This window comes from Struthio camelus, chromosome 1 (assembly GCF_040807025.1).
Source record: "Struthio camelus isolate bStrCam1 chromosome 1, bStrCam1.hap1, whole genome shotgun sequence".
NCBI classification, from domain to species: Eukaryota; Metazoa; Chordata; class Aves; order Struthioniformes; family Struthionidae; genus Struthio; species Struthio camelus.
Window position 1 is genome coordinate 115,279,581 of NC_090942.1, and position 14,718 is coordinate 115,294,298.

At 40.1% G+C, this 14,718-nt stretch overlaps 1 protein-coding gene across 2 annotated transcripts in view; it reads left to right on the forward strand.

The window, feature by feature from the left end:
- Positions 1-6,248: 6,248 nt before the first annotated feature.
- The window catches only part of NCAM2 (neural cell adhesion molecule 2), a 321,807-nt gene continuing 313,337 nt past the window's right edge, over positions 6,249-14,718 (forward strand). For both annotated transcript variants that reach the window (XM_068911269.1, XM_068911278.1), the window contains exon 1: positions 6,249-6,455. In XM_068911269.1, the coding sequence (XP_068767370.1) occupies positions 6,404-6,455 (52 nt within the window). In that variant the 5' untranslated portion in view covers positions 6,249-6,403. The remainder of the gene's footprint in view (positions 6,456-14,718) is intronic.

Consider the following 14,718-nt stretch of genomic DNA (forward strand, 5'->3'; position numbering starts at 1 on the left):
ATAACTAGCCAGTTCCAGTGAAGACTGAGAGAAAGCGAGATTGATCAATGGTAGTCAGATTACTCAGAATCCCACACTTTCTACTTAATCTTGGCCTGTGCAGCACATTAAACATCACAATATAGAAGTGCCATCCAAAGACATTCATGAACTTTCTTGTTTTCTCTTTATCTCTTATTTTATATTCTATTGATAGCTTTTCTTTCTTTGGTCTGGGCTTTCATACATTTTTAGTCTTTGCTGTTAACAAAAGCATGGATGGCTAAGTAAGTGTGATTTACATTTTGTTCTGAATGTCTCTAAAATTTATGATGATTGTAAGCACTTCTGGGAACAAGTTTCACAGTCACAGTACAGCAGATGAGAAAGGTCTGTGTCTTTCACACATAAAGTGTAGGTGCACACAATCATTTCAAGAACAGCTAGAGTGGTTTAAACTCTTACTGTGCAGCAACCATCCATTGCTATTCCACATGCTGAAATAACTTCTCCATATCTTGAGGGTATCCACAAGTGCTGCAGTGATGAAATACAGCTAAAGGTGCTTTCCATTAACTTAACTAATTGTGCACCAAGCCCAGTATTGCATAATCTGGTAATGCAGTTCACCTGTGGGGCATGGAGGAATAACTTTTATCTAAGATATGATAATGAATGGCTGGTAGGACTTAACTGACAGAATTTACCAAAAGCAGGTGTTTATGCCTGTCAGTCATGAAACTGACAGTTCCAAAGAGCTAAGGAAATACAGTAGTTTATAAAGGTTTATAAAGTGTCATTTGCTCGCATCCACAACATTCTCAAATATCACAAACGGAGTCTTTTCTCCCAAAATTGTACAAAATTAAGCACTGCTTCCTGAGGCGGGAGAAGGATGTTAATATGAAAAAGTTTGGGTTTTGCGCACTCTCTATATAGTAAGCAGCCCATACAAGAGGTAAGGGACCCAACTGACCTGTTAGTGAATATGTAGGCAGTTTCATTTGAGCCAGATGAAGCACCATAACACTGGTACCTTGGTATATAACATTTCATTCTCAGGTAAAATAACAGAGATTGCGGACACAAAATCCTGCCCAAATATCTGAAGCTGATAGTGACTGGATTACAACTGTTGAGGGTGCATGGTTATTTGAGTGACTGATCCGAGAAGAATAGAGTAACCGAGAAGAATAGATGTCTAGAAATGCAGTAACCTGGAAGATAGGAAAACTGTTCTCTAGAATCAAGTTGCTTTGTCTCATCTCTCAAATGCTGCTTTTGCTGCACTGGACACAAAAGAGTACAATAGTTTCTTCAGCTGTATAAATTCAGCTTGTTCGTTTTTTTTTGTCAGTACAATGTTTTATATTGTAATCAAATTAGTATGCTGTATTTCAAGCAACCTTGCTGCCTCTAAATGTTAAGCAGCCATATTTACCTGGACAAAATTATTTTACACGTGCCCTTTTCATTATTCAGTTGTAGGAGTGAGACAAAAAATTATCCTCCATACCCAAAATCCATGAGTCTCTTCCTAGTATCTGAATAATTTCCAGATCATTTTAAGATTCTCTAACTGGAAGGAGAGTTCTTTATTTAAAGACACTTGAAATAATATAATGAAAACAACGCTTTTTTGACTTTTGCTCATAACATTGTAATCCACAATGATGGTAATTTTAGATCTTCATGAAAATCTCCATAAGATGTTAAGAACTTGAAACATAAGCAAACATTTATGAAACTCTCTTGTTTATTGTTCATAATTTCCTCACCATAATAATGCTGTTGTTCACTGTTGTATAATTTATCTCAGTGCTGCTTTAATTGTCTTTTTGGTGTTCATAGGAAAGCATCCTATTTGGGATAATTACTCACTTCGGAGATGATCAGCGATTTGGTTCATGAGCACCTCTGAAAATTACCCTAAATGTTTGCAGCAGGCATTTTCTTGCAAGTGCAAGATACTGAGTTTGCAAGAAAGGGTATTTTCTCTTCTCTCTTTTCCTTTTCTCTTTTCTTTCCTGTCCTGAAAACATTTGACAGCTGCTCTAGAACATGCTGATTTCCTTACAACTATTCACCAGTTATTTCTAGATACATGGTCTTTCTGCTCTTTCTTTGTAATTGTAGTCTTATCGTAAGTTCCTCTAAAAGGCTTAACTAATTTTCCCTAACATTTCAGCTTATGTAAGACAAGCAAATCCAGCTGGATCTCTTGGCAACTGGGATGTCCATGGGGAAGCATGTATTTCAGTACAAATATCCGTTAGAAAATCATTACCAAGATGCAAGTTTCTGTATTTAATTACATTTGCAAGGAATATACAATCATTAATAAATACAAAAAGAAAATAATCCTTTCTGTTCCTGTTTAGACTGCTAAAACATCATGGAGAAGGCTCTTTATAAATAAGTTCTCTCACAGCAAGTTTACAGATCCTCAGCTGGTGTAAACTGATTTAAGAACAGTGATGATAGCTTAAAATGGTTCTGTTGCCAGAGCCTAATTCTGCCACTTTTATTCATACCAGCTGATAGCCCACTGTATAAACATCCCATTGAGCTAAATGAAAACTAACTACTAATGACTAACTAACATGGGGAAAAAAGAGTTCTTGATATCTTTCACTCTTGTTGCTAACTTTACAGTTAGTGAAACTTTTTAACAGAAAGACAGCACATGACAGCACAGTTGTGCAAGCTGGAGACTATGGGTTGTCACATAAAAGATAATGGAACTTAAAGATACCACTACAGCTAAGAATCTTGTATGCAATAAGATCTAAAGTACTAACCAAACAATAATTACCCTGAATTATGTAACATTTCCCCCTCTTTTCCCCTGACACTTTTCCCAATAAATCTTTCTGTTAACTGGAGGGATATTTTAATTGCTTCAGGAATCTATGAAAATCACTTTACACATCTTCGAAATAGCTACACCGATAGATTGATTATGATACTTTTTGATGTTGGACTTCTCTGCAGTTGATATGGGATATTGCTCACTGTATTTAAGTTCCGGTCTTAGTTTTAAAACTTATGTAGTATGACAAATGCACTTCTTTTTTGCCAATCTGTCTGTTATGCATGTGATATTTTTCAGAATTATGTCAGGCTTTCCAAGTATGTAGAATTTTCTTTAAGCAAAAATACGAATAGCCAAAGCATGGCAAATTTTACAGGTGTATTGTTATTGATGTGGATTAGTGTTTTACACCTCTCTGAAATGCTCATCTTTCGGTTCATTTAATATATGGTCACAGAGACCAAGAGTCACACAGATACGGGTGACAGAAAAGACGAGCTCTTTTTATGCATCTTTCTAATCTCTTTGCACAACCTCAGTGTGATATCCTTTTGTAATTCAGTATGGTGCACCTTCTTGTAGAGCTTTCCTCTGTAGCAAATTAGTTGTTCTGTAAGCAGCAGAAACAATGAAACCCTGCACATTGTTGTACTTTGTCCCCTTGTCTCCTGCCCTTCCCTCTACTGCACAGTCTCACGATCCCTACAACACACCTATTGGGTTGAGTGGTGTGTGTTACAGAATACTTGGAGCTACTAATTGGCCAACCTGCTGCAGCAAATGCAATGCATGAAGTCTTCTTACATTTCCCTCAATGAGGTCTCTCTCTTTTACACTTGTACTACAAGAATGTGATTATCTTCAAGATTTATATATATACATATAAATACAGATATACATATATATACAGATAAATATCTTTCACATTTTGCTGTGGTTGTCCCATTGTTTGAAAGAGACAGCGTGTTCCCCCTCAGGAAGCTGTGCTAAAACCAGATTTCTCCAAATCCTATAGGAACATTGCTTGATCAGTCTACATGCAGGGTTTTGTTCACTGGTTCAGACAAGTATTTTTATTTATCTGCCTCTTAGAACAAGGAATCCTACTTAGAAATAAGTATCTGAATCAGAGGGGCAAGAACTGGACACTCAAAGCAAAGGAGCAAGAATTGGACATTAAAGATATGACACTGGTGACATTCTCATCAGATTTACAATTAAAAAAAAGCAGACTTGGGATAAGAGAAATCTTTCTATGATGTTTGGTGCTTACATGGCAATAGAATTCCTACTTCCTCTTGTACTGTGGTGTCTTTGTGGGCTGTCTAGTCTATGTTGATTTGAATCCTTGCATCTATGCAACATGCGAAGATGTCAGACTGTTTGTACGTGCTTCTTTATTACTTCTGGCCTTTAACTAAACCAACCTGTAATAGATGTTAAGATAATGCATACAATTTATTTGATTTTATTTATTAATGCTGGTTTTTTTTTTTTCACTATTTATTGAACTTTTGCTGGACGGTAATATTCCAAACTAACACTAAAACCAAAGATAAATCTTATTTGACAGTGGCATCTTGTCCACTTCACAGTAAAGGTTTCTTGCTTTGCCCAGTAAGATGTACATTTCCTTTTCTTTCAACAGTTCTATCTAGTCATTTCCCCCTGTACCATCAACTTTCTATATTGCTTTATTGACAATGTGTATTTCTGTAGTTGTGCACTAAGACTGCGACTCACAGAACCTTCTTACCTGGGAAAGCTGTTGCACTAAAATGCTTCCTTTTGTTGTGCTTTCCTGAACGAGGACTAAAGGCCTTAACCAAAAGTTTCTGCTATTAGGAGTCTTTTCCCTGACACTTCAACAGAACGGCTCCTACGCATCAATCCAGTTCTCATCTAAAAGGCTTCACTGAAGCTGTCATCTTTTGTTTCTTGCTGGAGCTGTCTATTTTCCTTTTCCGAAACTATACAAAGAATATAAATACAGGAAAATGAATCTGTCCATTTTACAATAGGTGAGAAAAAGTCTTTACTTCTTAGAATACATATTTAACATATTGTTGAATAATAAGCCTGTGATTTACAATAGCGTAGATTAACCAATGGCACAAAAGTCTCCCTCCCCTCTACTACTATTTTCTGTACATGTTCTTAAGTATGTTAAAATGTCATCTTCTGAGGAAAGATTTGCATCTCCATTATGTATCTTGTTGATCCCAACAAGATCTGCTGACTATATAATTTCTTCCTCTGACATTTCATAATTTTGGATGATTATTTTGCAGCAAGTGTCAAGATGAAGAAACTGATTGTGGTATTTTATACCAGTTTTCTCCAGATTTATCCTCCTGTTCTTCCCTCCTCCCTGTTCCAAAAACAGTGTTGAAAAGGATGCAAGGAGGGTTTGAAAAATTATTAGGCATGTGTTAATAAGTTGGATTAATTACTATCACTGCTCCACGCTAATTGAAACCCACTTCTGGCTCCTTGCATGTATCACACAGGTGGCAAGATGATAAGTTTATAAAAGCAGTTTCAGAGATCACAGCTTAATTAAAACAACAAAAAGAATTACCTCTTCAAAGTCAAGCTGGATAAAAATCCACCTCTTCTATCTACTTTAGGGCAGCTTTTTATCAAGCAAGGTCCTCAGTGAGATAGCATTGATTGAAGCATCGAAAAGGCAGGCAATTCGTGTTTAATGGTTATATTTTATACACTCTGGTACAAATGGTGGAGGTTCCCCCCCTCCCCTTACTAACAACCGAAGTCAAAACAAGCAAATTCCTAGATAGCTATATGAATAGGTATTAAAAAAAAAAAATGCGATGTTAAAAAAGCGCCGCAGATGAGGCTCAGAGCACACGCGGAAGGACGAGGAGAAGCAGCGCCCCGCCGCGCAGCCCACCGCGGCCGGGGCCGCGCCCGCCCCTGCCCCGCCCCAGGCGGGCCGCGAGCCAACCGCCCCCGCGCCAACCGCCCCTCGCGTGCCACGCGCCCGCCGCCCCCTAACGGGAGCCCCGAGGGGAGCCGTTGGAGCCGCGCGAGCCCCCTCGGTGGCGCCCCGCACGGAACCCGCGGCAAACCGCCACAGCTCTCGGCTCTCTCTTTCCGGCAGACGGTGGCTTCGCGGTAGGCTTCTCAGTCCAGCCGCCGCCGCCGCCTCCTCTCCCCTTCCTCCTCCCCTTCAGGCTGCCCCCCTCCTCAGACGGCAGCGGCATGCTGCGAGGGGCCGCGGCGGCCAGAGCCACCCAACCCCCGGGCGGCTCGCGGCTGGCGGCCGGACGCGGACGAAGCCTCCGAGCCGGCGCTAGTCGCTCGGAGCGGCGGAAGAATCTGCCGCTGCCGCCGCCGCCGCGGCTGGCAGGTGGTGCGGCGCGTGTGCCGCGGAGGGATCCGCGCGGCGGGGGCCGTGTGCCCGCCCCTCCGCCGCTGCCGCTGCCTCCCCGATATAGTGCGGCACGGAGAGGGGTTGGCAGCCACTCGGCGAGCGGCGCTCCGCTGGTGTGGGGCTGGGCAGGCGGCAGGTAGCGGCGGCGGCGGGGTCTGCCGGGGCTGAGCACCTCTAACTTGGGAACTGTCCGCCAGCGTGAGCTCCTGAACATGAGCCTCCTCCCTCTCTACCTGCTCGGATTGCTCCTCAGTAGCGGGCAAGGTAGGAGCGGGGCTGCTGCAGCTTTTTTTTTTTTTTTTTTAATTACTGTTATTTTTACCTCTCCTGTCTGCTCACTCGTCCACTCAGCTTTAATGTACACCCAGAAAAGAAACGGGAAAAAATAATTAAGGGAATGTATTTTCTTGGAACCCCAATTAAAAAGGACCTGAAACTTGTTTTATCCTCCCTCCCTTTTTAACAGTCTCCCGGGGGGGGGGGGGGGGAATCCTTCATAAGGAAAAGAAGAAAGCTGGAAGGTGCTGAGCGCACTTAGCTGCTTTGCATGGGATTTCGCCTCTTTTTGGTGGCAATGTGGGAGGGATTTCCAGAGATGTTTTAAAAACCACTGTCAGGGATCGTGCTTCAAAATACGCGTCTGCTTGTGGTGAAGGCTTCCCTTTTAGGACCAAAAAGAAGTGTTTTCTCTAGTGTCGGTGAGAAATCTGACCCGAAGTCTGTCCGTCCAGATTTCTGGCCTTCCTCATAAGAAGTGGGTGAAGATTATGCCTTTCGGTCTGTTGGGCGCTGGGAGCGGATCGTGGCGTAAGCGGTGGAGCAGGGCTGGTAGCGGTGAGGAGGGACCGTGTGCGGGTACGGCCGCAGCCGCATACGTGTGCACGCACGCAGAGACTTTTTGGCCCTGAAATAATCCTGAACGAGGCAGGTGCGTGCAGGGATGGAGCATGCCGCGGCTACACCACTCTGCGCTGTTTTGCTCTCGTAGCCTTTTGCGTGTGTATGTACGCGCTACGGCAGCGCTCCGTAGAATACGGGCTTGTTTGCTTTTGTGGATGTCACCTATATGATTACTTGAGGGTTTATGGCACTTCAGGAGGCGGGGAGGGCTGCGGACTCTGTGTTTGCGCGCGGATGTGACACACCGGGAGTGCCCCAGTGCCCCTTCGCGTGAATTAATCGCAGCGCTTCAAACTGTTCGGGCAAGTTTTTGGCGTTCGTTTGGGACTGAGCTAGGTTGCTTTGCCTCCTGCGGAGTGACCTCCGCGAGGCGCCTGAAATCGCTGCCCTGCCACCACCTGTGAGGGGAGTCGTGGTTGCGGGCGGGTGAGGGGAGAGGGCCGCCGCTCAGGGCCTTTTTAAGCAGGTTTTTTTTTTTTTTTTAAGGGGGGGGTAGTCTAAGCGAAGGCGCCGGAGCTGCGGGGTCGCTGCTCGCCCCTCGCTCCCGCCGCCTTGCAGCAGGGGGCGGCAGAGCTCCACGGCGGCGCGGGCAGGCGCGGGGCGGGGCGGGCGGCGCTGCGGGGCGCAGCCGCCCCCCTTCCACCCCCCCGCGCCCCGGGTCGCAGGGGGCAGCCGGCACCTCCGCCCCGGCCGCAGCGGCTGGAGCGGCCCTCTGAGGCGCGGCTCTGCCACACGCACGCACAGAGACACACGCACGCTCGCCTTGTAACGTCAGGGCTGAATGTCTGAAGTGGATACTGCACGGTGGCAGTGGGATCTGTTGCGCCTAAAAAAAAAAGGGGGGGGGAGGGGAGTAGGTATTAAGGCTGCGATTCTGTAGTTCTTCTTCGTTGCAATTATTTCTAAACCTCCTACCGCACAGACGTTTTGTTCCGTGACAAGTAGCAAAGAGCCACCAGATGCTTTCAGTTGATACAGAAATGCTTCTGTGCCTCTTGCCACCGGTGTGTCTGAATGAGCTCTGGAGGTCTCACGATTAGAAATTCAGAAACAGTCCGGAGGATTTTTAGCATAGCCAGCACTGGGATGGCAAAGAAGGAAGGGAGCAGAAAAGCGCCTTTCAGTCTTTGCATTGATCTACCTAGGTGTAACGAGTATAGAGATGTGGTCTGCGGCTCCTCTGAAGGAGGAGTGGTGGAAAGCTAGTTTGTGAAGTGCGATGACTGCAGTGTGGAAGGATTACATAGTTTTGTATCGCAGCATCACAAATATCGGGAGATAAATACTGGAGTGAAATTCTAGATTTCATTAAACTGACTGAGCTTTTAAAATGACAAGGAGTTAGATTTCAGAGGGAGATAGGAAACAGAGGAGGATTCATAAATCTGATATTAAGAGTAAGTTGTTATTAGTGTCAACGCAATAAAAAACAAATTTTGTTTTATAAAGGAAGTGAATTGTAGTGGAAAGAAGAGTAAGATTTCAGACTGGTTGTAGAAACAGCTGGAGCAAGCAGCCTTAATCCCCAGGAGGGAATAGGAGTGGGAGAAACATCTGCATATGGAAGATATTCCCATTTAGGTTGCTAAGGGCGAGGAAAATTTTACAGCAATTTTGGAAATTAAGCATTATCTTGGCAAGGGGTTGATAGTGGAATTTCTGGGTTTTGACACTTCCTTTAAGTAATCTTGAGAATTTCTTGAAGTGATTCAGATAATGCAAGAGTCTATTCCAGAAACTCCTGGGACTTTTCCTATTCTGGGAATGCGGTAACGGAGAACACTTACATCATCAGCTGATTTTTTTTTTTTTTTTTTAAAGAAAACCAATATTATCTAAATATTAAATGATGATTATTATGTTATTTTAATGTAGAAGTAGATAGAGAAGGATAGAGATGGTTAAGAAAAAAACAGGAGTAAAAGGATGTGGATCACTTGCTTTGGAAATATTGAAAGCCTAAGGTAGAAGATGTAAATTTCTAAGAATATATTTACAGTAGATTTTCCAAACTAAGCCTGAAGCTTTTTATTTGGGAAATGTTGTTGTCTAAGACTGAGAAGGAGGAACTGATGTGTTCCTTTTCAGTCAGTCATGGTTTGAAAACAAGCACCTGATAAGAACCCCCTCCCCAGCCCCCTTAAATTAGGGAATTTTGACATTCACAAGCTCTTAACAGGGCCAAATTTTCCCTCCCTTAACTTTCATCACAAGGGACAAGTTCCTTTTAAAAGGAAATGGTATTAAGCTAAAACAAAAGGACTTTTTTCTTACCCTTTCAAAGCTGTCTAGACAATTCATCTAGTGTGAAAGGCCCAAATTTAGTTAGTTTTTTTAAGTAAAGCTTCTATTTGTAAATCTACTTTTTACCATATGTGGTGATACAACAACATTCAAGAGGAGTAGATGTCATTGATTTGTACTGATGTCTGAGGACACTGACTCAGAGTGAATGAAATGGACATATTCCCAGATTGCAGTCTCCCAGTTTGTCAGCTCTCTGTATATAATAGCCAGTTATTTAAGTTGCCAATTTTTTATTAAGCTGCAATAGAAAGTATTTCTCTTGTAAAATTTAATCTATTCTGGGCACATCCAGAACAAGAGGATTCAACTGAGTGAGTACTTGTTCAGTAATTGTGCTTGACAATTCCTCTTATTACTGCCTTGATGATGAGTTTAAGTTTTGGGGTTTTTTGTTTGTTTATTTTCCTTCTCCTGAAGATTTTCTCTTTGCAAGTGCTCATGGAAGACTTTTCATTTATAAGGAGCATTCCCCAAAAGAGTTTCCAATGAGCGTGTCTTAACTTATCATACTGCAGTCACTTCCTGGAATCTTGTTTCTTAGCGCTTTTCATGTAGGGAGTATTGGAGAATTTGCATTTTGGAAGTCAGTAAGAGTTTGTCAGTGAACTAAAGTGACCTAACGCTTTGTTCAACTAAATTAAGTGGAACTAATATTTTAGTCCAAATATGTATTAAAATCCCAGACATATCCTGAAACTTCTGATAATCATCGTTCTCTCTTACCAGCTGATTTATACAACTGCAATAAAATCAAAATAAGTATCAGCCTATTACATTCTCCTATCCTTTTCCCTGTTTCAAAAAAAAAAAATGTTTCAGGGTTACTGATTATATAATTCTATATATATAATATATAGAAGATGTATAAGAAGAGGAAGAATATATAAATCTTCCTTGAGTGAAGACAAGGATCAAAAAATCTGCTGGAACATAAACCTTCACCAGTGAGATGCTCTGCAGATTGTCTTAAGAATGGGTGGTCAAGAAATATATAGAGGATTTTTTCATATGCCCCTACACAAAAAGCTTCATTTAAAGATGTTTCGTGTGGTTTTTTGTTTTTTGTTTTTTTTTTTTTTGCAGTGGCCCTAAACCATGAAACATGAAAGAAAGTAGTAGAGATAAAAGCTTAAATCCTTTTATAAGCATTTGAGTAGCATCATTCTGACTAGATATGTTACTTATAGGATAGTTGCTTATATTTACAGGATAGTTGCTTATATTTAAGTAATTAGTTATTTTTATCTATGGGAATGTTACTGTAATGTGATGACCAAATTGTTTATGATTTACTTTTCATGGCCTTCTGTTTTTAACAAACATTCAGAGAATAAATATTTATTTGGCCTTTCATTGACCTTTCCCTTGAGGCACCTTTCCCAGGTGATTCATGTTTGCTTACTGATTTTTCTTTCAATTTACTCCAGTATTCCTCCAGTTACATTCAGCACATGCCATTTGATTCCAGAATAATCAAGTCAAGTTAATATGACATCCTGGGAAACATATTTTAACTGCATTGTAATTTGTGGTTGAAAGTCCATTACAAAGTACAGTTTGAAAGCATAAGAAATGTACTTCTGCAAACATGGAATGAGGATAATAATTCATATCTAAATTTTAAACATTATATACCAACTAATTTATGTTAGAGTCTGTAGTTGATTTTAGAACACATACTTGTTAAGGTAGTATAGTTGATGAAGCTTATCATGAAGGATATCATGAGCATACTGTGTTTACATGTTACAGGTCGTTTGAATTTTATTTTTGATGGCTCCTAAAATTCCAAAAACTGGAAGAGACTTAATGAGAAAATTTGTGGATATCCTGATGCATTCAAATTTGAAGACCCGGTTAAGTCTCATAGACTAAATCTGAGCTTATCAGCCTGTCAAATTATCACTCTTATCTTGACCTAAACAGTTAATTCTGAACTAACTTTGACCTAATCAATTAAATGTAATTCTTTCTTTTCTTTGTATGTTTAACTGTTTTCTAGTTTAGGTATTTGACTACAATCATTCCAACTAGTTAATAAACTAGTTTAAGATAGAGAATAATTTTGAATTATAAATAGAGCGTTCAAAGAACTGCTTGCTCTTGCTTCAAGAATCTGAAGATGCCCAGCTTCAGTAACATAACTCTTTATTCTTCCACAAAATCTTTTTATTGCCTTTGTAGTGCAGTTGCACATAATATTGTGGTAGTATGGATGTGGATAATCTTAAAGGGTGTCAGGAAAATGAAAAGAGATGATTCCAAAGTGCAGGATACTCTCAGACTTCTCATGTTATGCTGTAACATCTCGAGCTAGGTATCTTCAAAAATGAAGATACCAGGCTTAATTTTTACATCAGCTGATAACGGCTGAAGTAGCTCATTTGACTCATGGCTTCATTAACTGGAGCAGACTTTTTTTTTTTAATTTGCACCACAGTAGATGAGATCAGAATCTAGCTCTTAACTCATTTATTCTTTTCATTCAATAAATTATAGGAACAAAAAAGAACATAAACAGGGAAAGTCACTTATCTGACTACAGCTGTTTGTGTTGACAGTTCATGACATTAAAATCCTTCTGTGCTGGAAGAGAAATGCATTTCAAATCTGTTTAAAGATGATACCAAAAGGAAAGAAGAAGTCTGTACGTGCATACGCAAGTCTTTTTTAAGAAAACCATGTTAAATAAGGCCCCTAAGCCTTTGAATACCTGTACTTAAGTAACCCCATGGAAGCATTCCTGGCTGGGCTGTTCCAGAGGCTGCTATGCTGAGCAGGAGTTAATTGACTTCAGTGTGTTTTGAATCAGACCCTGGAGCATGTGGGAAGTACCTTTCGATATGGCGGGAGATGAGTAGCTGAGTAGCCTGAGACTGGAAGATACTGTTCATTTATAGTGCTGTTGTGATTTAGGAAAATCCCACTTCTTTAAGAGTCTACAAACAGGAAATGCAATTCTGTTCATCCATGCAGCAAAATTTACAACAGTAATGCTACAACACGAAAGTAGTGGCTTGAACTGCAAACATAAAGTAGGATCTACTGCACAATGAGTTATTTATAAAGTAGTTATTAAACATGAAAATGAGTATGGGCTTTGTGGGCAAGCTCCACTGATCCTAGTTAGAGGAGCATTTCCACTGATTTCGATAGGTCTGTGCTTGTTGGAGAAACAAACAAGACTTGTTCTTTAACAACAATTATTCTACCGTGTCTTGGGTAGCTTAACTTGGGAAGGAGGTAGGCAGTCAAGCGAATTACCTAAACATTCATTACATAGTTTCTACCTATTAAAACCCACTACTTCTACCATAAGAAAAAACCTCTGAAATGTTTCCCCTTTTTTTCTGCATTTCTTAGAAAAGAAATAAGCAGTTTTTTGATTACATTTGCTCTTCAATGCAACACAAAAGCAGTATTGCCGTTAGGATGAAGGGATCAAGCCTTTTTAAAAGGTATTTGAACAAATCATTTCAGTAAGCTTGGAGCTCTATTATCCAAGACAGTGATCTCTCACCAGTTTCCATGGTGTAGGCAGGATCAGATCTGAAATGGCCCATTCCTGGGCAGAGAACGTCCAAAGAAACTTGGGAAGCTGTACTTTGGGAGGTTTAGTCAGCTCCTTCATTGTTCTTACCTTGTCATTACTGAAATAATTTCCTGTTATCCAGGGGTTACATGTGTACCTTCAAGATCCATCTTTCCATTTAAAAACATAAAAATGTGGATGTGTTCATTTATATTCATTTAAGATGTAGTGGCTTCTTTTCCAGAAATAGGGTGTGTGTGGGGGGGGATTATTGTCTTGCTGTTGAGTTATTTCTCCTCTTACCTAAATTCTTATTGTAATTTTAGCTGGGTACACTGTTTTCTTTTTCTTTTTTTTAATTGTTCTAATTATCTGAGTAGTATTGCTGAACAGCTGATGAAGATTTTTTTTTTTTTTTTTTTTTGCTGAGTTGTGAAGTTATTTATCAAAGTAATGCATGATATATGTTATATATCAATAATATACTTGGGTATAAATGAAAATTCCCTTTTCAAAATTTCTAGTTAGTTACTATTAAATGGAATATTTACATTGTCCTTGTAGCTTAAGTAACAGTAACAATTGTTTGACTGGCTATAAGCTGAAATTTATACATGGAATTCATGTGTGAAATTAACACATAGAGTTGCTGTCCTCATGACTTTACCCACATGGTGCCATTTGGAATATACTCTGAATCTAGTTTAAAAACAAAATTGCTGCCATCAATTTTCTTGCTACTAAAACATATTGCACCATATTCAGTCAAGCTGCGAGCAATTACAAACGCATTAACTTCATATACCATGCCACCACAGCTGAATTTGGCTTGTTTTAAGAGCTTTGTGAAGTCGGTTTGAAATGAGGTCTGCACTTAAAATAGAAGATATAAAATATTTGGAGAGAGAGAAACATGAAGTAGTATATAAAGATCCTTATAGCTCTATCCCAGATAGACATAAACAGATAGAGGTATTTCTATCTCTTATTATGAATACAATTTTCTGTACTGATTGTATAAAATTAATCTTTTTTATTATAACAGGAAAGATGTAATCAGAATTGCCATAATATTATGTCAACATGATATTAATTAGTCAAAGCAAAATAAAGATTCAAGGATTTATGGGGGGGAAGGCAGAGGAGAGAGGAATGTGTTAAAAGTTTGAATTCCAGTTAACAGGAATAACATAATATAGCCTTATTTTTAAGGTTATTGAACAAGCCTTTTGCATAAACTAAGATGTGCTTACTGGGTCAGAACAAAGATCAGTGTAATTCAGTGACCTGAAGTTTATGACTGAACAGAGACTAATGACAATGCATGAGGAAACAGGACAAGAACAGAAGATTCTTCTGTCAGTGTACCCTACACCCTTCAGTGGTCTGTTAGTTAGGGATTTCCTGAACAAGAGACTACGTGATCTTGCTTAATAATCTTGACAGATGTCTTGAGTGAATTTCTTTGGTCTTAAACCCACTTGTATTTTGATGTACTTGATGCTCTGTGTTAACAACTTAAACAGCAGAAAAATGGAGGAAACCACCCGATAAATTCAGGTTTTGCCCTTAGTTGTTGTGTTATAAGTAAGGAGGTTGTTACTCATTACTCATCGTCTCCGTTCCTGTCGTAATTTCATGTAGCACTGAGAAGTTGCTCTTGTCCTCTGTGAGGTGACCAGACCTGCATGTAACATTCATGGATTTTTCAGAGCTATAGTTACATTTGCTGTTTTGTTCAGTGTCTCTTTCGTTGTTTTTTAGTATTTCATTTTCCTGGCTTTTTGT